Raw genomic sequence first — 26,682 nt, 5'->3', positions numbered from 1 at the left:
GGGGGCTTGACTTGAGCGTTACAATGATTTGTTTCTAGAAAAAAAAAATATCCTAAATCAAAATGCCATTTTCATGAGGTCATTCAAAAAACATTATGAAGGCAGGGGGCAGAAATGATTCTCTCCTGTGGAGAAGAGGCAGTTGAGGGCTCCAGGCACACACAGGCTGCCCATGGGCCAGGCAGCACATCACGGGACAGCTGTCAGTGCCCGGAGGGCCCCGATGGATAAAAGCACGGGGCCAGCAGGGAGGATACAGAACGAGAGCCCCGCCTGCTCGCAATTTCCCCAGGACACATCTTGCAGCTGGATTTCCTTCTTCCGTACATAACCCCATGGGGCGCTTTCTCAAAAACCCCATCAAAAATATACTCATCCACATTAAAATGAACAGATAAAGACAAGCCATTAGCTTCAACCAAAGACGTTTATCATTTCACTGGGGGCAAAAGAATTCATCCAGACTGTGGCATTTCCCACTTTGTCGGCATTGAGGGGGCGCGGTGTTGGGTGGAGAGGCTGTCAGGCAGGGAGGAACCCTAAAGCAATGGAGCCTCTGCCTGACTATAAACAGGACCGTGGGATGGGATGTGGGGGGCATTTGTCTGTTCATTTGGCAGAGGTGACTCTTACGTTGGAGGGGCCAGACACTCCCTAACTAGAGTTACAAAGGCCTGCTCCCCTAACTTTCTTTGATGCTTTTAATTCGAAGAGAGCAATGGATCCAGATTCTACATCCTGTCAGTATGCAGTTTCAATAAAACAGGTCATGGAATCACCTTTCCCCAGACATTTTAAAGACAAAGACAGACAAATATTTACCGGGAACTCCTAGGAAACCTCTAAAGTTCTCTCCTGTCCACATGATGCTATAACTCAAGGATTTAATAACACTGGGGTGTAGAACATCTACAGTCGCTGACAGACTACAGGAAGTGTGAGTCCCCGAGGCCTTGGCGTGGTAGACTCGGGCAAGCGAACGCGCAGGTGTGCGAGGCTGGTCCCCAAGGTCACATGCAGGTCTGGTGCTCTCTGACCCTGAACGCTCGAACCTGAGGCAGGTCACCTAAAGCGAAGGAGCCCCAGTTTTCCCACTTGTAAAACCAGAATTCCTTCCACCTGCCCCGAGCAATTATCTTGAGGATTTATTTGAAATCAGCAAAGGCACGCGATTGATTTCATGTGCTCTTCGGAGTCATGCGGATTTTGTAATTCCTCTCTCGGTCTGCAGAACCACGAGCTGGGAGGGAGCCTGAGAGGTGATCTAATGCAGAGCACCCCTTGAGGGGTGGGGGTGGAGCCCCAAAAGCCTCCCAGGACGCCTGCGGCCCTGGGCTGGCTCGAAGCTCTTTCCCATTTTATATGCAGCCTCTGACTTCAGCTTGAAGAGAGAAAGGGCCATTATTACTCATGTTTGTGTGATTAGGTTAACATGGGCTCCCAGAGCCTAAACACTGCAGGAGCACGAGGGAGCCCTCGCCAGCCGGCAAACCAGCAGCATCTAATCACGATGCCGCGATGGGGAGACGGAGGGAGACGTTCTGTGTTCGTTGTCGTGTCTACACTCTGTTTGATCCTGCAGGCCACGTGGTCTAGGTGTGCATCCCGGGAGTCAGGAGGCTGGCTGACCTCTGCTTTTTGACTGTCGTTAAGGCGCAGACATTTCTTTCGCCCTCGGGCCTCCTGTACGGCTACTACGGTGTGTCAGGGGCCTCAGCATGTGACATCCCATCCGGAGAGGAAGGGGCTGAAGTGGGCCTAAGTGCAGGAGGCTGTTTGCTGCTGACCCCGGGGTTGCGATGACCCAAACCCAGCTCATGCTCTCAGCAGCTCACTTCCCAGCAGCACCCTGGTACCAGCTGCGGAGAGGGTGGCAGCTGTTAATCGCTAGGGATGCACTCCTAGACCACGTGGCCTGCAAGACAAGGCCACCAAACTGCACAAGATCAAGACTACAGAGAGACTCAAATACGAGGGTGGTTTCGCCTACGCAGCACCTCGAAGGGGTAGCAGAGTGCTGAGGGCTGGATTGAAGGGCTGGACTCAAACGTCACCGGATATCCACGCCCAGCTGACACCCCTGCCAACAGAATGGGACAGCTGGTCAGGCACGCCTCTGACCTGCGCGATGGCATAATCCGAGTTGTTGGTGGCCTGCATGCCCTCGTTCCCGCTGATGCCCACACCCACGTGGGCCGTCTGGATCATCCCAACGTCATTGGCGCCGTCCCCGATGGCGAGGGTGATGGCATTCACCCGCTTCTTAACCACGTCCACGATCTCAGACTTCTGCAGAGGAGACACCCTGGAAGAGAAGAGAGAAAAACTGTGACTGTGTGTGTCCTTCCGGGAGAAACAGCTGTGATCTACATTTAGCTGCTTTAAAAGGGCAGTCATTGGACAATTTCCAAATCCAGTACATACGTTTTATGTTCATGTGCAAAGAAGTTTTCAGAAAACAGTAGCTTGTGGCTTTCAAACATTTGCCAATTGCACAGATGAAACATACAACTGAAAACCAACTGAAAACACAGCCTGTTCTCAATCACTCGGCTCCGTGGGAGCCGTACGTGCAAATCCCCCCAGGGCATGTGTGCCTTCCTGAAAGATATGGGCAGTTAAGCTGGCTGCAGAAGCCTCAGGAAATGTCCTCCCAGCGAATCAGAAAGCTGGCCCAGACCCCGGTTTTGCTTTGCTGTCCATCATACACAACCAGGGGCCGGCAAGGGAGTTTTCCATAAAACCTGCTTTCACGAGAGGGAACGTAAGTTGGCAGAGCTTGAGAAGGGCAGAAAGAGGACCAGAGTAGGAGGAAGGAAGAAGGAGGAAGGAGGAAGGAGGAAGGAGGAAGGAGGAAGGAGGAAGGAGGAAGGCAGGCAGGCAGCCTTCCTCAGGTCCGCCCCAAGGCTGGAGGTGGCATGTGAAGGGCGTCTGAGGCAGATGGTCCAGGCTGGGCACTCACAGGGCAGCAGGTCACCTGCGACAGGGCTGTGCAGTAGCACGGCCCAAGGGGAACTACTGAGCAGCCTCTGCTGAACGGGGGCTGTGTCCCTGAGGACTCCAACAAGGTGGCTATTCCTGGGGCGTCCGGGAAGAAGACCCAGTGTGAACCGAGGGTGCCTAAGGCACAACAATGTTACTTATAATGAGGTGTTTGTTCAGTGTGTAAGACCAGGCAATACGCCAGGATAAAACGGCTGGCACCTCAGGACTGACTGCGTGTTATTTTAAATTCTGAATTGGTGAGCTAATTGATTTGGGAAATTTACAGGTAAACTCCTGAATCACTACAACATGTGTGCGTGCGCGTGTGCGTGTGCATGCACGCACGCACGCGCGCGCGCACACACACACACACTCTAAAAGACCTTTCGGGTTTCCCAGAGGACTTGTAAGCAAGAATGGCCACTCAAAGCCTTTCCCAGCAGAACTATGAGCTTTCATAGGGCCTCCAACCCACAAAGATGCCTGTCTCCAACCAAAAAAATGTAAATTTTACCACCTCTGGAAAGAAAGTATGTTTGGTGAGACAGCAAGCTGAATTTAGAGCACAGACACTCCGAACGCCATTGCTCGGTTACAAAGAAATAAAAACTAGCAAGTTAGAAAAACAGAATCTGAGAGTTGAAAGGGCTTTTGTTGTATGACCTTATATTCCTTTTATCATTTTCACCAATGGGACTTTACAGCCTCCTGGGGTAGCAACTGTAAAAAATTATTATTATTTCTTTTTTATTACTGATAAGCATACTTAAATGTCCTAATTCTGTCCTCTGGGCTAGACTACAACAAAAGTGAGTTTTCTTTCAAATATTAGGAAGGTAGAAATATAAAGATACCCCTGGCACCTCCTTCCTCTTAAATCTCAGTTTCCGCTGGCTAAACGGTCTCGGGTTCTCCAAGTGTTACTTAATAGACAGGCTTCGGAACTTAAGAATCACTCCCAAGTGCGATCTTCTAGACAGCCGAGAGCAAAATGGCACAGAATCACCGTCGCCCTGGTGGTAGACGCTAGACCGACCGTAATGTAGCCTGACATGAGATTATTGGAAAGTTCACTGTTGTTTATCATTAGGCTTCCCGTTAACTAAGTGTAAGCGATTTTAACGCACGCGGATGTAAGTGCTTTCTAGTCCCTTCCAGTGTGAGCAACTGCCACTTGGAGCCAATGGCTGACATTCCTCTCTCTCATTAAACGTCTGATTGGCAGACACAGTCACACTTCTAATTTGCTATGCGAATGGGATTTCTCATTTTATTTTCAACTCGACAGAAGTAGAGATCAAATACGGTATGGAGAAAACCACCTAGGATTCAAAGTCAAATAACTGAGCATGACTCTGCTGTGCTCCATACAAACTCAGTAAACAGGGAAAGTAATTGTATCGGTTCCTGTCTTTTCATCAATGAAATGGGGAACATGAGAACCACCCGCTTCGGGAGGTGGTTGTGATATATCTATAGGAAATCATTCTGCTTACTTGCAAGTGTGAAACATGTTATCTACTGTTGTCCCTGCAGAAACTCAGTTATGGGGGAAAAAATGAACACCTCTGAGAAGGGTATGCCATCTGACCTGTGATTCCCAAACTGTGTGTGTTGGTACCCTGGGATGCTATTGTGGGAGATTATACGTTTTCAAGGAAATATAGCAACATGCTTCAGGTAGTGATACAAAATACTAGCTCAAAGTAGCTCATAGTTTCGACATTAGATCACTCTACTCCTTTGCATGACGGATGCATCTTTGTGAAGCTGAGTTTTCACGGCTGCTATGATAAAAAAGCAAATCTACTGTGAAAAAAAAAAAAATCAATGCAGAACAGGAAACGAGAGAGGTGGGATCCACTCCTGCTCCAAGGTTTGAGACGTCGTACAGGGCTCAGCTGCTGCACTGTGCCATGCCGTTGGTAAGTGGTTATGGTTATTTGAAGAGCAAAGAAAATAAGTGTTATTTCTTTCATTCACGTGCATTATTTCAAATGTCCACTAAGTTGTTAGAATATAAATACTCTGTAAGTTGCTTGAGCTTACCTATTTAATAATTAGAAACTGTTCGGTTTTTCTTTTGGCTCAGGGGCTTTACAAAGGAATTACTGAGATGTTGGGGTACTGCGAATCCAGAGAATCTGAGAACCAAGGGGTTCATCACTTCTCCCCATGATCACATTCACCGCTCTTCAAGGACAATTATTCACCCACCGAAGAGGAACCTCGCCTAACGGCGCCATCATTTACGGTCCAACTCTTCTGAACCCACGAAGATATCACGAGAGAACATGGAACAGACACTCGACTCCTTGGGATTCTAGGTGCCAGCCCAGTAATCGAGCGAGCTGCCTTCTTTATCAGCAAACTTGGCGTGATCCGGAGCGAAGGGGAGGCTGGGGCATCAGGAAGCTCGAGCACGCGAACGCCGAGCTGTCAGAGGCTAGAAGGGTTGTGGTGTTGGGATAGAGAAGCTGCTAAAAAAATCCAAGCTTTTCTTGGAGGTCAAAGCTGTTGCTTTTATGTTAGGGGGTTTAGCAAGAAGCCAACCAACACGAAGACAAGTAGAGAGTCAAATATACTCAGTACGTTTGTCACTGTGGGATTCGGATTGCCAAGTAAGTCACGTCGTGATTCTGACGGCTTGGAGTAAAGTCTATGAAAGCTAACAGCCGCCTTCTCCCAAAAAGCAAAAATAAAGAGAAAACCCGACTGGGTATATAAACCAAATCGTATCCCAGTGTTTTAGAAGCATGAAATTCTCATCAAGGATTTATTATGCCCTCAACCATAATGCCTTGAGAAAACATGATTGTAGCGCACACTAGGGGTTCACGACAGGTGTGGGACAGCTGACTTGCACAGAGCCGAACAGGCACCATCACACTTCAGCCATACGCACTATGTTCGTGTGCCAAGTTACCGCGAAGCACAAACTGGCTCTTTTTTAATCTTAACTTGTGACCTGGAATCACTTGCCACACTTAATAAGTATTCCCAGCGTATACTACAATTAACCGGTCAAATAAGTATTCCAGACCACATCCAGGCCAAGCGAGGCGCTTAGGACCCTTCTATATCATGTTTTGGTGCATTATGAATAGAAACGTAAATTCAAAGATCTTCAATCAACTGGAGAAGAATTCTACCCACGTTTCTTTTGGCTAACACAACAGATTCTAAAATAAAAAATAAGTTTTCCTTTTGAGACTTTAAAACAAGAATTTGGTTTCCTGGAGTCTCTCTTTTATGGAATATGTGCTCCTGAAATTTTAAAACTCACTTTCTAAAGGGATTTCAAATGTAACACTTAAGTATGACTCAGTCACTGTTTTTGTAGGCTTAATAATCATGCATTAATTTGTCTGATCTACAGAAGCCCTGGGTTCAGGGTGAGTTTCTGAATTCTGATCTTGCAACATCATTTGGACAAACGTAAACACATCCCTTCCCTTCTCAGAGCTCTGCTGCCCCATTTGTCACAGAGGGCTGGCTTCCATCGCTGATTTGTAAACTGAGCTCAGCTGAGCAGGGGGACCTAAAGGAACCCCGCCCAGGGGCACCAAAAGGACTTCAACCAGAGCCCACAGTACTTACTAATCAACCAGATTCACTAAATACTTTCCCTAATTGGACTGCCAAACTTCTTTATTCCTAGTAGACAGACCTTGTGACTAAAAGAGATTTGAAAGCCACCGGCCCAGATCGCTAAGTCTCAGATTTTAAGCAAGCATCAGAATCATCGAGAGAGCTTGTTGAAATACAGAGTCTGATTCGGGAAGTCCCAGGGTGGGGGGACCCCGAGAATGTACCTTTTAACAAGCTCCCATGTGATGTGATGTTCACCCATAGACCACACTGAACTGGCCAGTGCTGACCTGGGCAAGGTCTCAAGTTCCCTCTTATTCGAGTGCTTTAATCAGTCAAGCTTACATTTCCACAGAACAGGATGCATGCAAAATATCCAGAGTGGCATTTAACAACTCGTTGGCAGAAATATTGAGTCTCGCCGCCTTCTTCCGAGCTTTGCATATGTAGGTTCATCTTTGCTTTTAAATCCGAATTAGTAAGTACAAATTTAGGTTGGAATTTCATTTAAGATAATCTTCCAACCTGAGTGTCTCACGTAAGAGGGGGCGGGGTGGGAGGTGGGGGAAATATTAACCAAAAAAGGTATACAGGACACCGTAAGGGTTTTTTAATGATGCAGAAACCAATATATGTGATTTCATTTTGATTTCGTCTTCTTGTTAACTGAAAGATAATATCCTATGAAAGGGATGTTATTTGATCAAAAAAAAAAAAACTATTGACATATCATATTATACACCTTATTTCTTATAGCAGTCAGTGATCCTAAATGTTTGAAAAAATTGCAGCACCTTAAAAGAAAACTCCTACAGAGCTTGTAGATATTCAAACCCCTAACAAGAGTCTGAACTCTAAAAACAATTAACTACCCTATGTATCTGTTTAATAAATGTGTCCTTGGCTGACTCGCTCCCATTTAGATGCATTTAGTGCATTGACGCAGGGCCGTTTGTCCAGGCCTTTTGGACAGTTACTCCCTTCTGGAATGTTCTACATCTGTGCTCTGACCCAAAGCGTGTGACTCTCTCACATTTAACCTCATGCCTCAGGCTTTTGGGACGTCTCATTGTAGCTCCAAGCTCCAAAAGCAGATAACTTGGGCAGCTTGGGATGGTGCCCAGAGCTTGGGGGCAGCGGGGTGGGGGTGGGGGGCTGGCGGGAGGAAGGAGGACAGGTAGAGGTGAAGCCAGTAGCTAGCTGAGACTACCTTTGTGTGTAGGCACAAAGAAGTGACATTTAAACTCAGTCACTCAACAGTCCTAGAGCAGACTTAAGTGCGCCCCCATTGTAAAAACTCGCACATGAAGAAGAGCTGCGCTGCGCACGCGGAAGCCATCAGAGATGGCACCGTGGGAAGATGTGACCACCGGGGAAGCAGTTCGAGTTTTATTCCAAGGCATCTGGGGCCCGGCCAAGAGGCAGTGGCACGAGTCTGGGGACTGGCATAAAGCGCGCTCTGCAAAGCGGAACGAGGGGCTCGCGGAGAACGTGGAATCCAGGGGAGAGGAGGTGGCAGCGCGGCCCCAGCATCTGGCCGGCAAGCAAGCAACACGCACCCACGCTCAGGGCCCACTCGACTGGTAGTATAAGAGACGGCGCTTCCTCCAGAAGGCCACGTGACCAGACTGACTGTTCCTTCCTTAATCTCATCAGTGGCCTCGCGAAAGAGCGGTCGGGATGGCAGACCCCATGGACTACCGTCGCTTCAAGAATCGATCCTGAAATTATTGAATAGGTCTATTTACTTCTATAAACTCTACTCAGTGTGACTGACTGCGTCCGTTATGCGGGATATGTTTATCCCTCTAACTTTCATCTTCCGTTCCTTTCTCATCCATCCCCTTCTTCGCCCTACCCTAAGTGCTACACCAAGGACAGTGGACATTCAGTAAATGGTGACTAACTACCCAAATCATGAACTACCCAGACTAATTACATCTCTAAGCATAACTATAAACGATAGGAAAAAAATAGAGTTCCATATAATTATCAGACCTAGGAACATGGTGTTGGTGTGTAATTGTGAAAGACTACTTGTACTCATACAGGGATGGAGAGAAGGAAAAAAATTCGAAAATGACTGCACACCTCTATGGGATACAAACTTATCATCCTTAGAAAATAGTTAAAAACACCCCACTTTTCCTGCGGTTTAGGGATAGACACTGCAAACTTCCTAACTAAACGTGACGGTGTCCTCGATTCTGTTTCCTACTAATATCTTATAAAAACATTATGGGCTTATTATAGGCTTTTTTGGTGACAGCTCTTAGTGACACAGAGCTGGTAACAAACTTTGGCCTCACCTAGGGCTCTCCTGGGAAAGGACGATGTGTAAGCTTGGTCTTTTCATCCCCTGAGTCCTGCCGATCACAATTTTTTGACTATTATAAGCCAACAGCTCGCCCTCATGCATCAGCTTGCATAAGCACTTCGAGGGCTTAACAGACACCGGCTTACCAAGTCTTTACAAAGGGTCTTAGGGATGTTGGGTGAGGCAAACCATCCACCCAAGTCTTTACAATTAAGGGCCTCACCACATATCTGCTCTTTGCACAGTGACTTACGTCTAAAATCACATTCTATCACAATCTCGAATTCCTCAGTACCTTTGCACTATTGATGACTACTCAGCACAGTGCCTAGTAGAATACTCATTTAGCTTGCTGATTCAATCAAATAATGGGCCCATATCTCATTTTCGGTGATAAAAATTTTCACAAAATAACCATGGACCCTGATGTGGTCCAGCCACTCCTGTGAGATACAGGCCAGCAAGCCACAGGGTTTGTTGAGCAGCTAATCTAAGAGTCCAGAGGTACCGATGGCATTACTTATTTTGGTAAGCTGGAACATACATGCTTTGGCAACATTCTCCGTATTTTACCATTATCGGCCATAAAGTTGTCTCTCTTTGATTACTCTGAAGGTTGACTGTATGCTACGAGCACCGTATGACAAAGTCTGTCTGTGCCAGGCGAGGCGAGAAGCAGGCAGCTGTGCTATTATTTATTATCTGGCTTCATATCTTGGTGGTATGAGTCTGTGTTGATCTTAGGAATTTAACATACACATCTGGGCATATGCAAAGTTCAAATTGCAGAAAGGTTAAAATTTCCATGGCATCTTGCAAGTACAAAGATAATTTTCATCATGGCATAAGTATTTGCTTGTTTTTCAAAAATACTAGAGGTTAAATGTTTCCACATTCCAGAAAAGACTCTATAGGTATAACTCAACTTTCAAAAATAGGAATTGAGCTCTCCTTCATACTCTACCAGAAAGGGAGACGGTGGTGGGGGGAGCGGGAAGAGGGAGGGAGAGAGAGTGAGGAGGGGAGGGAGGAGGGAGGAGGGAGGCAGGCTGTAAGTGAGACAGAACATGAGAGCTTTTTAAAAATACTATTTATATAAATTTGCCACCATAGCAATGAACAATTACCAATAATAATTTCCTTGTTTAAAAGGTTCACTTAACCCATTCGATATTTAATAATAATAGAAAGCCTGAGGGGTCACTGATTATCTCAGCGTTACACACACATGCACAGAGCACAAAATCTAGTCTTGATCCTCCTTTTGGTATTGACCTTGAAAAACAACCTTGCTAGTGTCTTAACCAAAGCATTCCGTACTTTCATCTTGAATGTGTTACCTAGAGGTTAAATATGAATAATTTTAAGACCAGATAGTCTTGTCATTTGAAGCCACCCTTATGACCTTGTCTTGATTTCAAACTCTGAAAATTTCCTCCACAAACAAGAATTTTAATGGGAAGAAACCCTAACAACTACTTGGGGGATGAGGCAATATACTTATCACCAATCTTAATGACTATATGACCATTCACCATCCTACGAGCAGTCTCTCCTCTCCAGCCTCGGAGGTAGAGATCAACCATCCTACAGTTGTGAGTCGTGAGGGAACCTGATATCCTTTATTAACGGAACAAAAACATGATAACCTGATCCAGCTCGGTGGCTGTGAATGCCGCCTGTGCAGCTGAGGCTTTCAGAGTCGCTCTCGGAAAAAGGGAGGACACCCTGCCTGCTCAAGATCGGTTTACTCCAGCGCCAAGAAAGGGCTCACTTTGAAATGAGTATACCCTGCTTGGAGCTTCAGAGTTTACGCATCCGCGCTTGTGTCCATGACAATTCTATCACATGTCGGGGAAACAGAGCACAGTGGCGCTCAGGCGGGAGTCAAGCTTCTGAACACCTAACATCTCCACTACCCGGCGTACAATGTATTAAGAGCTGGGCAACCACATTTTATGTCAACATTTAATAGGTCGTATGTTGTGAATTACATACAGTTTTATATTCGCTGAAATCGACTGGTTATAGTGTGTTTCTTCCTGTTCTCGGCTGAAAAAAACAGAGTAGCCTAGGAAGGCTGGGATTTAAATAAAAGATATTAGATCCTTCTGTTCCCAGGCTGAAACAAGGATTAGAATAACACATTTAAATACCTTAATGTTTTTAGCACAAAAAGCATTAATTTGATACTCTGCTTCCTTGAAATGCTTTATTAAGGTCCCTGAGACCCTCTCAGGAGTGTCTGCCTGCCTTGAAGTTAACATACATTTATTGTTCTCCACTGCAAATTTCACTAGTATTTCAAAACAGCGTGCCTGGCCTCCTCTGTGGGGAAGGTGGGAATAAGAAACAGAACCAAGAGGAAAGCGGAGAAGTGTTGGAGTTCTGACGTTTCAGAGCAAGCTGATGGCTCCTTCAGGACCAGGCGCCGTGAGCTCATGCCCCGCTAAAAATTAATGACGACCAAGATCTCGCTAAAAATTGATGACGACCGGGATGTTTAATGATATGATTTTAATTTCATCTGCCTTTCACCTGTCACCTGTGTCTAGAACAAAGGTCATCTGATTACCAATCCAATAAATTTGCCAACTGTAACTAGCTGTCCTCTTGAAAAAGTGAGTCAGCCTGTATACCTCTGACCTTCACCCCAATCCTAATCGGAATGACAGAGAGCGCTAAGAGCCCCAGAGCAGGCAGGGCCAGCTCAAGTGCACCCATGGCTGGGGAGTCAGTTCACAGATTAATGCATAACCCCCATCCCGTTTTTTAAAATTTAAGAGTAGAATTTGTTGGGTAGGCATGGAGATCAGTTAGATGAAGCTTTCTTCCAAGTAGCGTACACCCTTCCTTGAACCTAGAGCCTGTATTTAATAAGCCATAACTCTTGATCTCAATAGCGAGAAGCGATAATGCTTTTCTTTTTTGTTACCATGTTTGTAAAACTGTTTAAACAAAGAGGTACATTTGTCCAAACCCACAGAATGTACAAGTCTATGAGTGAGCCCTGATGGAAACTATGAACTCTGGGTGACAATGATGTGTCACTGTAGGTTCGCGGGTTGTAACAAATGTACCACTAGGGTGGGGCATGTTGGTAATGGGGGAGCTTCTCAATGTGTAGGGACTGGGGGGAGGTATATGGGAAATCTCTGTACCTGCCCCTCAGCTTTGCTGTGACCTTAAAATTGTTCTAAATATATATTTTTCTCAAAAAGGGAGTGGGTGAAAAGAGGCAGCAGTATTCTACCACTCTCAAAATAAAACATGAAAACGACACCTAAGGATTCTAGACGTCTGCGAAAGTCCTGGAGAGTGACAGAGAAAGGTCGACAGATCCACACCAGGCAGAGGGGGCAGGAGGTCCTGGTGGTGGTGGGGTGGGTATGGGGGGTCCGCATAAAGAGTCGACGTGAGCCCCAAGACACTGTGTACCCGCAGGAGAAATACATTATAACGGTGGCCAACTTGTCTACCGCAAAGCTGAATTTGCAACTTGTGTTCCTAGTTGATTAAGATCGTCGCGATAGCCCTTCTCTGGACAAAGTCTGGTCTGAAAGGCAGCCAGCTGCGTGCTTCTGTCTCCATAATTACGCTGTGAGCTACCTGGTGTCAGAGATTCATTTTATCCGTCTTCAAATCCCAACACCAAACGCAATACCAAATGTTTGTTGGATTATCTGTTTTTCAATGATCTTTTGGGACTTCAAACACAGCTCTCTTTCTCCTCCTTAATTATAATTATTTCCATGTCAGGTTCAAGAACACACTCATCATACTAAATGAATAACGATCACCTTGCAGTTTTGATCAAAGAAAGGGAGAGATTAAGGGTATTTGTTCATTACAATGGCTGTTTAGAGAAGCCCAAATCTCAACGTCCGAGTCCACCTGGAAGATCTATTTTTCAGAGTAATTAACACATGGACAGCCATGTGTATCAGGCTACCACCTTTTGTAAGTAACAGCCATCACCTCAAAATCAAGTTTGCCCTTTATGGGGTTTGATGGGGGTGGGGGAGCTGACGCTGTTAGCACCTGCTACATTCACCTTGGTTGGCAGCTGCGGTGTATCAGCGAGTGAGACCATGTGTGAGAAATGCCTGTAATTACACCCACCCGACAGCTGAAAATGGGAGTCATCAACTGAATGAGTGTCGGCTAAAGTAATGGGACAGAAGGAGAGGTCACAGCAGTGTCATATAGCAAGTTTTGGTGAATAACCCCCTTTCTTTCATTTACACACACACACAGTACCTCATTAAATTGAATTGGTATATACTATAGATAAAATCTAAGGTAGTGATATCTTTGGTGGTATAATGTTTTTCAAGCAATGTAGCAAAAATGACCTGTCACCACTTAGATCGGATGGACCCAGTTTCCAAGGCAAAGTGACGGGTACCAGGCCAGACCTTCGTGTGGGCTCCAGGGACATAAAAGTGATGAAAGCACGCACTGTGCCAATGAAACACCTCTTTTCATCAAATGGCCAATAACTAGAGCTGTACGAGACCAGAACCAGGTCCTGTATCCTGGGGTCCAAGGTGACAATAACCACCGAGTAGGGAAGGTCTTTACGGTTCTGTGGGTCGCTGAAAAAATTCCACCCGTCCTCCGACTGCTGCCCCCACCCCTCGGAGAGTTAGTTCTCTTCCCCAAAGGTTTTCGGGTGCAGAGAAGGGAGAAGGCAACTCAGGCAATGAGCACGTGTGGGTGTGACAAGGACGGGTGTGGAGAACGCGTCAGGGTGTGGAATCAGAAGACGGCGTGCAGGTAGGGTCCTCGCCACTGCTCGTGCAGATGTACAGCCTCCCCGGTCCTGTTCTGCCTCCTCCGTGAGCAACAATGAGGATTCTAATGTTCCTTAAGCTCTAAAACCTATACTGTTTTTCTAAACGGAATACTGTGTGAATTTGCGTATCGTCCTGGAGCAGGTGCCGTGCCAATCTCCTCTGCATTGTCTCGTTGGGTAGATGTGCTGCCAAAGCAAGCGCTAAAACCTATACTTTTAAGTCAACGGCAAAAACATGAGACTATAATGACGAGAGAGGAGCAGCGGCAGGTACCGATTTTGCACGTACCGTTTATTCATCAGTAGCTGGGCGGAGCGCCTCCCGCACACTGGCTGATTAATCATCGCTGCAACTCTGAGAAACCGGTATTAATCTGACCACCTCGTGGGTGAGAACACTAAGCTCAGAAAGGTTAACTCCATGCGCCGAAGGCCGCCAAACCTGTCAAGTGGCTAGGACAGGACCTAAACACAGCTGTCTCGGCCCAGAGCCTTCATGCCCCATCACCTGCCACTGTGGGACACCCATTCGGAAGCTCTGCTGAGCAGTCGGGCCAGGCCTGGCTGGGGGACAGCGCACGGGCAAGACAGTTTCCACCCCTAGCACTGAGAACCCAACAAAGTCACCTGATGCCGCGATTCTCGGCTGTCTGCTTGGAGTCTGGGGAAGTCACCACTGTCATCTGCCTTGCAAGGTAGCCAGGAAGGTGCTGAAGGTGAATGCATGCTCGATGAGCATTTGGAAAGGTAAGAAAAAGAAAACCGTATCTCAGTTTCTCCCTGATTCTTGGATTAAGAGCCAAGCACCCTTATCACTTCTCCATTGAGGACACTGTCCGGGTTCCAAGCTGGTCCTGGCTGGCAATGTTCTCTCATGGTCCCTGGTTCAGGACCTCTTAGGGTCTCAGGATGAAGACGGAAGAGAACTGGCAGAGAAGACAATTTCAACTGATGTGGCCCTGTCTGCATTTATCATTCCTTTCTCTCAAAGTCCCATATCGAATTGTTTCCACGTATAATTTTACATAGACTTTCTTTATACACCTAGCCATTAAATTACATACTATATTCACACTAATATTCACACACGTCGAATTTGAGTGTATGTAAACACGAACAGATTGCAAGTTTTTGCACAGTAAAGACTGTCTTCAGTTTTTTAAGTGTCTATACAGCCGACACAGTGCTTGGCATACAAGGGCCGCTGCTAATTTTACCTGTGTGAAATCGGGGTGCAGAATTAACGGCAGCCGTTCTGATATATGCTACAAGGGAATTGGCACGCGTGGAGCTTTGGAGCAGAGAGTGAATGAGGAGCAAAGAAAGAACTCTGTCATTGTGAGCACACCTCTCTCCGTGGCTTTGTCCCTGGGCGAAGCTGGGCGCTAACATGAGGAAGGCCCGCCTCTGAAGTCAGAACCGGAAAAATACTAGCGACTTCTTGAGTGATTAGAACTGTACGACGAGCCAATGTGTCCTCGTGCCCCAAAGCAACGCCTGCTATTCACTAGAATAATTACAAACACACGGAAAACGTGCAAGCATCACATGCACGAGCTCCTCTTCAAGGAATCAAACACGGAAGAGGGATTCTTTTTCATTCGTAGACTGCAAATGGTTTTGCTTCCTAGTCTCGCCCCCAAAAGCAAAACAGAACAGCCAAGATCCCAACTGCAGTGCTGTTAGTATGAAGGGGAGTCTCTCGCCAGTTTTACTCTTTCTGAAGCAGACGGCAAGAAATGGATATAGAACAAATCTCAAAAAGCCTGCTAACTATGTAAAATGACCCAAGGCAACGGACAAGCCAAACCAGAACCACAACAGAACGAATAGCAACAGGTAACCATTTTCAGTGAGCCTAAAATCCTTATGAGATCTGTAATTACCCTCTTACATCACATTTAATCTATCGCTATGGTAAAAAAAAAAAAAAAGAAAAAAAAGAAAAAAGAAAAAGAATCTAAAAAGGACTTCGTTTCTGAAATGACGAAATTTTATGACGAGATATTAAATTAAAATTCGAATTTGTTCTTTATATTTGATCGAAACAATTTGAAGAGCGGAGACCTCTCTGTCTCCCCATGACATCACACAACCCTATGTGCACACGGGCCTCAGAGCGCTTCTGAAGCTGAACGCATTCATTTTTAGTCAAAGGAAAAGACTTTTCGACAGTACTGAAAAGACAGTTTTGACTGGTTTCCAAGAAGCTGGCTGTAGCCCATCAGCTCATATTAGTAAAAAGTAAAAAAAAAAAAACTCCAAAAAAAATCACATAGGGTCTTTTTTTTTTTCCATTCAAAATGTTTAAAAGTTGAAGTTTTCCTAGGAAGCGAGCAGAAGGCCACTGCTTCCTGGAAAGATGACGGTTGATGGGCCTGGGCGGCCGGCTCAGTAATGAGCCCCTGCGTGTGTGACTTGCACACTGACGTTCTGAGCTGCGGCGAGGGCCGGTGTGTTTAATGAGGCACCGACAACATTCCCTGTCGGTTTTCTTTGTCCCTTTTGGGACGCTTCGTCAGCCTGGTGTGACGTTTAAGCCAGTCGTAGGACAAAGAAAACGTATGTTAAACAGCCCAGCTCCGCAGGCTGCAGCAAGCTAGGCACCTGGGATAAATACATGGGGTGGTTAAGTGGGGTCTAGGGGGTGGACCGTTGCCGTGGGGTGCCGCGGCGACAAGACAGGGCTCTCAGTCTGGGCTGAGACGGGCGGTATCTGCAATGCGCCTAACAGCTCTTAAAATAAGTCACAGACGCGGTGCCAAGTGAGAGGGGACAGATTTCTTTTCAAGTCCTTGAGTGAATGAGGGAGAGAAGAATACACAGCAATGTTGCTTAACGCACTCTAACGGTAATTAAGAAATAGCCGTTTTCTACTCTTCCAGATGCCAAAACAGATTTTTCCTAAACTCTGGGGGCTCAGCTTTGGTGCACCCGCTCGCCCAGTGCTGGAGACATGGGAGACCGTCACACCAGAACGCTGCCTCGTGACTCTCACAGGACTGCCAGGTCTCGTGAGCATGGGTATCTCGGAGAGAAACTGAAAGATGACACTGCAGCCAGGGAGAAGCCATCCCTCTCTGCTGAGGGTTGTTTTCCTTCCGTGTAGCCCCACAAAGGCCAGCTCCACAGTCACCATTTCACGGCTTAACCCCAGCGTTCGCTGCCACACCTGGCACGTGGCTGGCATGCAGATACCACCTGTGGACAATCCACCACATGAGCATGGCAGTCTCCAAACGTCCAGCGACGCGTGCTCCCCACTGTGAGGGAGGCCGAGTGCTGAGTTCATTAAGGGAGGGGCAGTGAGGAACCACACGACGCGGGGCTTCTGGGCAACGCTCACGATCAGCACCGAGCTGGGCGCTGGATGGGCTAGAGATGTTCTTGGAAACGTGTGCGGTCAAGGTGACAGGGCAGTGGTGGGGCCGCATGCCGCGAGTGCATCGCTCAGCCTGTGGGCTCCCAGGGTGCACCGGCCAGGTGTGTGTGGGACACTTCCCAGGTGAATCTGCCGGCGTGGCTCAGACGGTGTTCCTGGGCGTGCTGGGCCCCAAGTCCGCTACCCCACCCAGCTTCTTGGCAAACAAGCTTAAGGCCCAGCTGGGCGACGAGTGCCATAGGTGGGTCCAGAGACCCCACAGTGACCGTGACCCCGTCCCTACCCCAGGACTCCACACTCCCATATGAGAGCTACGGCTGGTTTACAGGCCCCGGCCTGGCAAAAAGCGAAGACTGCCAGAGCATAACGGCTCAGCCCAAGTCGCAGTGGAGGGTGGTGAACAGAAGGGTTAGAAAAACTCACAGAAGCCTTTCTCTGAGCTCGTTCTGCAAGAGGAACGGACAGAGGCGGTGGGCCGAACTGGCCAAAGAGTTCAAGTGGAGTGAACGGTCTGAACAGATCTGGCGAAGACCTAATGGACTAAAAATACGTAACGCTGATATGTGGGTCAACGAGTACCCTAATACAATACCAATGGGTGCGTGGGTGTGTGTGCGCGCGCACGCACAAACTATACGTAACTGCTGAACAGCGACCTCACTCCAGGAACTTGGGCTGAGCGAGTACACGGATAAGCAGACAAGGTCACAGGCGTCGGCACGCTCCTGAGAGTAGTCAGACGTGTCACGCCGTCGAGAATGTGTTCATGGACACGGACGCCCACGGTGATGCTGAGTGAGGACGGCAAATTGTAGGGCTGCGTGCACCTACACACACGACAGACACACACACACACGGACGCGCAGAGATGAAGCCGGGAGAAGCAGCTGGGTTGTGTCTGAATGGAATGGGTTTAGGGGTGCTACCCCTTCATTTCGTTCTGTTTCACATCGTTAACGTGTATCAGTTCTGCGCCAAAAGAGCAAGTAAGTTCTTAACAACAAAAGCTGATTAAATATCCTTAGAGTCCTTGCTCAGTTGCATACTCCTCAAAGATATGACTGCGCTTTCCAAATACAAAGCACATAAAAAAAAAAAAATGTCAACGAGATGCTGACACTTCTTTGCACGGTGCTGCTGTCCCTCTGGTCATGGGCACGATGTCTTACAAATGGTCCCAGGCTCACTAAACGTCTTTGGATGAGGTCGAATTCAAAATAAGCCAAGGGCGTGAGAGGTTCACTTACTTACCTTCAGAAAACCACAGAGAAGGTTGTGAATGAGGAAACCACCAAACAAATTGCATTTACACGGAAGCTAGCCTTCACCCGGAGAAGGTGGCTTTGTTCCCTGAAGACAGCAGTGCTGGCTGCGGCTCACGGTCACTCCCAGCAGCTAACACCCTTGACCCCTCTTATCAGTTTTCCAGTACAGACTCATGATTTTTCGACTTTACGATGGTGCGGAAGCGATACGCATTCAGTAGGAATTGTACTTTGAATTCTGCTTTTCTGTCTTTTCCTGGGCTAGCATTACTAGTGTGACGCTGGACAGCGGCAGCTCCCGGTCAGACCCACGATCACGAGGGTGAATCACCAATGTTCTATGGCATGATAACGTGCTAGATGATTCCATAGGCTAACGCCAGTGTTCTGAGCACAAGGTACGCCAGGCTATGCTAGCATGCTCAGTTAGTCGGGTGTATTAAATGCAATGTGGACTTAAGATCTTTTCAACTTACGATGAGTTTGTCTGGGTTTGACCTTACCGTAAGCTGAAGGACAAATAGAATGCCAGATTCCCAGGCTTTACTGAATTCTCATCGTAACACTAAGATTTCTATTTTTTTCCCAAGCAACTCTTTCAAAATAGAAATTTGACATCTACAAGCTGAAGTTTCTTACATGCGAGTAATTATTTTTAATGTAAGTGCCAATGATCAGAAACTAAGGAGACATATCACAGTTGTCTTAAGTAATTCATTCTTCTCAACGGTGACCAGAACATCCTGTTTTAACTTCCTTTTTGCTTAAAAAAAAAAATCTGGACAAACACACAATGGGTTTGCTGCCTTCCGCTCCTTTTTCTCACTGCAGCCCTGCTCTGCCCACTGCACAAAGTTCCTCAGGGGTCCCCTCCAGGGACCGGCCTGAGCTTAGCAGATCACCACTCTGGAGGCTTCCTGACCAAGCTTTGGAGGTGATGGATGCGTCTCCTACCCTCACTGTGGTAATGGTTTTGCGGGCGTTTGCCTGTGTTGAAACTCATCATTAAATATGTGCGGTTTTCGTATATCAATTTTGCCTCAACGAAACTGTTAAAAATATATAATAGTCTGTTTTGTTTGTCTGTTTATTTTGTTTGTTTTAGATTCCACATATAAGTGAAATCATATGGTATTTGTCTTTCACTGTCTGACTTATTTCACTTAACATAACACTCTCTAGGTCCATCCATGGTGTTGCAAATGGTAAGATTTCATTCCTTTTCATGGCCAAGTAATATTCCAGTACATATGTATATATATTATATATAATATACATATATTACATATGCACATATAATATCTCTATATATTATATATCACACACACACACACACACACACACACCCCACATCTTTATCCATTTGTCTATTGGTGGATACTTAGGTTGCTTCCATATCTTGGCTCTTATAAATAATGCTGCAATGATAATTATGTATGGTGTCAAACAGGCTCTATACATATTGGAGATCACTTCGTAAAGTATATAAATGTCTAATTACCATATTATACACCTGAAGCTAATATAATATGTTGACTGTAATTGAAAAAAAAATTACATATGTATATATATACATATATATATACACACACATCAAATCTGTTTTATTCCACCCGCATTCCCAGCGCCCTGCTTTTTCCTGACAAAAATCTCCTCTTTCAACTCCCCAGCGTCCTGTCTCGCCTCAGCTACCTTCTATTCCATTTTGAAGACCCAATGTCACCTCATCCTTAGAGAGGTCCCCTCTGACGCCTCTCCCATCTCAGGCCCCCCCACCGTGCCACCAGCCTACCCGAGCTGTCTTCCTCCACATTCTCGGCATCCCCCCGGTAAACCTCACGCAGAATACTCACCCGTTACCCCAAAACGACCAGTTATGTGTCTGTCATCTCTGAGGGACTAAATCCGGGAAGGCAATGACTATTTTCTTTTGTACCCTCAGTGCCCAGTACAGTGCTTGGCACAAAGAGTGCCAATGATAATAAAAGCGTCAACTTTTATCTAATAGAAGGAAGAAAAAAACCCTAAGGACCCACAATTTCGTGTTAATGAAAACTATTCTTATAATTTATATCTCAATTTGTGTTATAACTTCATTGTCCTCTAACGACAAGCACTCATTACTATACATATTTTAGCTTTCCAACTTCATACAAATGTTGGCACAGTGATCAAACTGGGGTGGCTCTTCACAAATACTAAAAACATTAAAATGAAAGGAGGAGGGAAAAAAAAAACTATTTGAAAAAGGCTATAACCTAAACCAGAGTAACTGCTAAGACAAATAGGCCCCTTCCCAAATGTAAGCGGCCACAAGTAATGGCTCACCTCAAAGCAGCCACAGCGATACTGTTTACTCCCCATTTGGGGCTTAAAAGCATTTTAGCTGATGAACAGGCCTGAAGCAGAAACATCTAAACTCATGCCAGTGCCCAGCAGAGCAGGGACTTCTTCTGATTAATTCACCAGCTCTGAAAGCACAAGGATGAGATCAAACCGCGTCTGTCCTGAGCAATTACACAGGCCGCCCGTGCCTCTGGGATGCTGGATGTCGGGATGAAAGCAGGATGGGGTCGGGCGAAAAAGTAACAAATACCGTACGTTGATTAATGCTTATAGGGTTTCCCCCGCTTGGATGTCATAACATTTCATTCAATGGTCAAACCAAAGAGTTTACATAACATTTAAAACAGAAAAAAGTTCCAAAACCTTAAGGAAATTCAGATGTAGTAGTGAAGGGAAAAATCAGGTCAGTTCTAAAGAACCTTCAGAAAAGTTTGGCAGAACTCTGAACAGTTTGCTGCAAGACCTTCAACTTGAAATAGCATTGTGGGGAGGGAGAAATAGTACCACCCCCTTTCATCGAAAAACAATTTTTCTACTATGAGTGAAATTTTCTTTATTGACACTATTTAGCTCATTCACCATACTCAGTAATATCTATAATACTTTTTAAAAACATAGAGCTAAAACAAATATAATACAAATGTATCTCTACCTAATTTTTTTACATTGAAATTTAAGCCAGACTGACTCCCAAATCAGAAAGAACTACAAATATGTTAACTAACCTTCGTAGGTTTTCTAAATGTGATCAGTTGAATCCATTTTTTAAAACCCAACGAATCTCGTTGCAATAAAACTAATTTATATACTTGTAGAAAAATATCTGCACAAAAATATCTGCAGCTAAAAATGCCAGCTTACTGAAAAGTCCAAATTCGCTCATTTTATAGCCCCAAGGGTCATTTCCTACGTAAGTCAATATTATTTTCACAGATGTACTAGTGTGTTTGGGGGCTGCTTACTACTACTCTTTCCTGACCTGTAAAATGGGGATGATGATGAGCGCCTGAGAGGATTTTAAGATTAAATGAAAGAACATGTCCAAAGCATGAATCTTTAAATTCTCCCGTATTCCACCCGCCCCACGCACTGTATACTGGTGTAGGCCGTCTAGAACTCTCTCTCCACTTGGGGCACATCTCCCCAGCGGCTGATGCCCCCTGTGGCCTGGGTCTCCCTCTACTGTTTGCATGCAGCCCTCCCTGTATTGTGAACACCCCTTCGCAAGCCGCCCCAAGGGCAGAGACCGTCCTGCAAGGGTCTCTGGCATGTGGGAGACATTGTGATGCCCTGTACTACTTCTGCCAAAAAATAAATAAATAAATAAAAATGGAATCTCTGTCTTTATATTTTTAAACTTACGTGGAAACACCACGAAAATTTGGGAACGCGACGCTGAAAATCGACGCTCGTGCTGTCCTTCTCACGTCTGTCCCTCTGGCGAAGACACGGGAGCCCAGAGGGCAGGGACATGCGGGCGCCTTCTCCGCTGGAGCTGGAGCGCTCTGGCTCCACGTCGCTGTAACCCACTGTCCCCGCAAACAGGTGAGGTCGGTGAGCTGCATGCGAGGTGGGTGTAAGGTGCCACTGACCCTTATTTCCGATTTCTCATAGGTGCCCAGGAAAGACAAAAATGTGCTATTCTGAGTTTTTTCAAAGATGGCGACATCCTCCCTCATCGGAAAATAACTGAAGAGCTCCTGGGTAAGATCAGGAAACGCAAGGAGGAAGGGTCTCCTTTTAACAGGAAGCAGAGAGTTGGAGCAGAGCGAACGGGGTCCTCCCTGAGCTCTGGCGTTCCCCCGAACAGAGCTAAACGCATCCTGCCTACGCGGCTCTGGTCACAGGCGGAAACGTGGAGATGACACCACAGTGTTTAAGATAAATTAAGAAATCCCTATGAATTATTCCACACCGAATTCGACTCTGGTTGTAAGACAGTCTCTCAGTCTTAAATGCACTTCCCATGAAACACTCGTCAGCTAGAATTGTCCGATTTTCAGTGACTGAGTTTGTGCTCTGCCTTTGCTGTCGCTGTTGAGATGCACATGATGTCTGTCCGGGGGAGGGGACGTGCTGGGGACACTTCCTGTCAGTACCTGATCCTCAGATCTCCAACAAATGAGCAGGGAACATCATCGACTCAACTTGGGTTCATTTTTTTCTAACTATAATGCGATTTCACAAACATTTGAGAACCTGTAATAAATGAAGTGACCTCAACTATTTCCCCACAAAAAGAGACCACTGCACGTACGAAAAGGACCACGAAAAGTCCTTCCAAGTTCAAATTCAAATTCTTTTAACAGCCCCATTCTAAGAAGCTTTATTTGCCTCTGTGCTAGAGTCACTCTTCTCATTCCCCAAGTTAAGCAGCCAATGAGCCGCCTGTGCCACGTCATCATCCTGCTCGAGGCTCCTGTGGGGACACAGCTTCCTGCAGACAGTCTGAACGCTCTGAACTAGTCCTCTTTGTTCTCCTTGGAGCTTCTGTTTGGTTTTAGGGTTTTAGTGCTGAGTTGGCTTCATTATTAGTAGTTCATTGGAAATGACATTGACGATGTCACCGAACATGCCACTTTCAGCTGGAAAAATGATTAACATGAATTACAAAATCCAGATTTTTAAGTCTTTTCTGAAAAGCGTTACTTGCAACAGGGAATCTCTTAGGTACTGAATAGCATTTTAACACAGGTTCACTGCAGAAAATGAGAAGTCGGCCCCAAAAGGTGTCTAGAGTATGGTGAGAAGCCTATCGGGTACCAACGTGGAAGGATATAGTCAGCCTTGTGCTTATTAGGATTCTGTCAGAGCCAGGAAGGGCTATTCCTGTACCATTTCTCTTTCAATGAAATATCATTTTTAGTTACCAGGAAGATATTGCATTCTTAGGAAACTGGACTAGAGGATGAAATTCAGGTGTTTTTGTCTGTTTGCTTTAAAGCGATTATTTTTAAAAAGTAATTAAAGTTCTACTAGCATTAGAAATTAATACTGGGACTTACTTCATTCATGAAGCAGTCCTGTCATTCCTTAAATATGACTCCATCTTTGTAACAGCAATATCTTGGCTAAATTCATGTTTACTCTCCATATAAACTCTCTGGCGCACCCCCGGTCACCGGGAGGATTCCATGCTCAGTCACAGAGAGCGACAGGATGCGCAGAGCACAGAGGGACTTAGCTTTAGAACGAGCCAGTGAGGCCTTCTGAGTCCTCATTTGATCGTCCTGAAAACAATGACAAGTCAAACGCAAGCTTCTCACGTCCCATGTTTGGAACCAAAACAGGATACCAATTGAGTTAATTGTACAACTGACTTTAAATTCTAGGCTGGGTCCCTGTCACCACACATGTCACTTCCCACTGACATCAGTAGGCCTGCAGTACAATGCATGTGGCTCGTCATGTTATCTCATGAAAACAAGCAGGAAGGCGGACTATGCACCATCAGCACTCCCACATAACCCCTAAGGCTCCGAAGGCAAGTCAGAAGAGATGGGTCTGCTCTGGTGTTCTACATACTCATCTTGGCCACATGACACACCCACAGATGATTGCACTTTTCTCAAAGGGTGTCAATTTCCCCTCCCCACTCCCCGACTTATCGAGATATATTTGACCCATGAAGTCGTGTAAGTTTAAGGCGTTCGATGTGTCGATCCGAAGCACTTATATGTTGTAAAACGCTTCCCACCATAACGTTTCCTAACATCTGCATCACACCACATAATTACCAATTTTTTCTTTTTGATTTAAGATCTCTTTTAGCAACTTTCAAGTACACAATACAATATTGACTGTGATTACTGCACTGTGATCCCAGAACTCACCTTATAACTACAGACCAAGCCCCCAGCCTGTGGTAACCACCATGCTTGGCTGTATTCCTACGATTTTGGCTTTTTTAAGATTCCACATGTGAGTAATATCATATAGTATTTCTCTGACTTACAATTTCCCTTTCATTACCTGCAGGACATGGAGCTATATCCTCTGAAAATATATCTAAGGTCTTTTCCTCTGAAAAAATGCAACCTGTGTCTAATTAGCAAAGATAAGAAAACTCCAGTATTTCTCTCTGGACGAACATAATTTCAGAGCATGCTGTGTAATGAGTATTTTCTTACAAACACTGTCTGAGGCGGGTTACTCTCACTGCATGTGGCCCTTGAGATTTCTAGCCAAGGTCACATAATAAGGATGTAGCCGAGCTAGGACTCACAGTGGCATCTTGATCCTGAATATCATTATCAGCCTGTATGAATTCCTAATGATTAATATCACCGATGTAACTGGAACGAACGCACAATCTCAAAATATGGAGCCGCTGGATAAAAGTTAAGTTGTCCCCTCTGCCATCTTAGTCCTTTTGAAAGAAGTAAGGAACGTACCTTCTAAATGAAACATGCAAAATCACGTGCAGCCTCCATTTCCGGTTGGGTCTTTCGCCCCATAAACCTGCATATCTGAGTAGTGAGACCCTCACAGAAAGTGACACATGCACAGGGCAGGGAGGAAAGAGCAAGCAAGAGGGTGAATGCGAGTATCACAGTGACAAAAGAGAAGAGAACGAATTAAAAATGCAGTTTCCGGTTCGAATAAAATCCATGGCATTTCATTTGGGTTTACAAAAGCCGAGAAACTGAAAAGAATTGGGCAAATATCTAAGAAAATTCACCCTGAGGGTAAATAAATTTCAGCCCCTTCCTCCTCACAAGATCAAGGCACATATTAGAAGATGTGACTTTGTAAAAATTACCAAGCCAGATCCACAATATAAGATAATGAATGGCTTTAAACATTTCTCCTGTACTAAAAGACAGTACATACTTTTTCCTTCATAAGTAATGGATGTGGCCACAGGATTAACTTACATCCTAAAACATTTCAAAATACTTTTCCTTATAACCCAAAATACTCTTTCCAAGGACATTCCATCAATGAGTAAATCAACTGTTAGCTAATAGTATGCATGTTCCTTGGAGGGCCCTCACCTCATTCATCAATATAGGTTTTCATAACTAATTAGTATTCTTGCTAAGGTTAAGAAAGACTCAGCAACAGGTGAAGTGGATGAAACCGATCAACTTGTTGAAAGCTTCAGGACAAATCACTGGAGAGCTCTTTCAATGGTGCCACTTGACACCTCGAGACGCATTTGTCTAATATTTCTTTAAGCTTTTCCAGCCCAGCGTATGCCAGAACCTGATGTGACACCTACCACGACCAGTGAAAAATGCGCTGGTAAACTCCATGTGCAAAGGCGAAGCTACGTTCCCAGATTTGGGGACCACCCACTGCGGGGCGACTCCCCGTTTCCCCCCTCCCCACACCCTTGAGCCTATGTGCACTTCCTTCCTGTGGTCAGACCATATTCTGCTCTGCTAGAATTCTGCGAGGACTTCTCCTTCGTGACACCACCTCCCTCATATTCATTTTCCAGGGCCGCCATAGCAAAGCGCTTAAACAACAGAAGTTCATGGTTTCACAGTTCCGGGGGCCAGAAGTCCAAGAAGGAGGGAGCGCTTGGCAGGTTCCTTCTGGGGGCTGAGAGAGAGCATCTGTTCCAGGCCTCTCTCCCAGCTTCGGCTGGTTTCCTGACCATCTTCATCGTTCCTTGTCTTGTAGAAGTACCACCCCGATCTCTGCCTTCATATTCCCATGGTGCCCCATCTGCATTCACATCTATGTCCACGGTTCCTCTTTATGTCAACACACCAGGGGTGTTAGATTAGGGCTCATCCCAGTGATCTCATCTTAATTCTACAAAATTCCGCTGCCTCCCAAACGCCCGGGCCTCCCCAGGAGGGCCCACCCTGCACGCTACACACCGTCCCTCGTGCCATATCCTTAAGATTGGAAGGACCAGTGGGGCCTGCTTTTGAACCTTCAAAGGCCATTTCTAAACCACTGCTTCCTCCTCTTCTCTAAAACCCCTGGTAGGCAGTTCCCGATGCATGTCCCTCGAGCACGTGACCCAGAAGATTCACTGCCA

At 45.9% G+C, this 26,682-nt stretch overlaps 1 protein-coding gene across 1 annotated transcript in view; it reads right to left on the bottom strand.

Moving 5' to 3' along the window:
* Window positions 1-26,682, bottom strand: part of ATP8A2 (ATPase phospholipid transporting 8A2) — a 390,044-nt gene that overhangs the window by 208,974 nt on the left and 154,388 nt on the right. The window contains exon 17 of the mRNA XM_023520615.1: window positions 2,122-2,305. Within this exon, the coding sequence (XP_023376383.1) occupies window positions 2,122-2,305 (184 nt within the window). The remainder of the gene's footprint in view (window positions 1-2,121; window positions 2,306-26,682) is intronic.

This window comes from Pteropus vampyrus, unplaced genomic scaffold, assembly GCF_000151845.1.
Source record: "Pteropus vampyrus isolate Shadow unplaced genomic scaffold, Pvam_2.0 Scaffold272, whole genome shotgun sequence".
NCBI classification, from domain to species: domain Eukaryota; kingdom Metazoa; phylum Chordata; class Mammalia; order Chiroptera; family Pteropodidae; genus Pteropus; species Pteropus vampyrus.
Note: the sequence above shows the minus strand (reverse complement) of the source record. Positions and strands in the feature narration are given on the sequence as shown.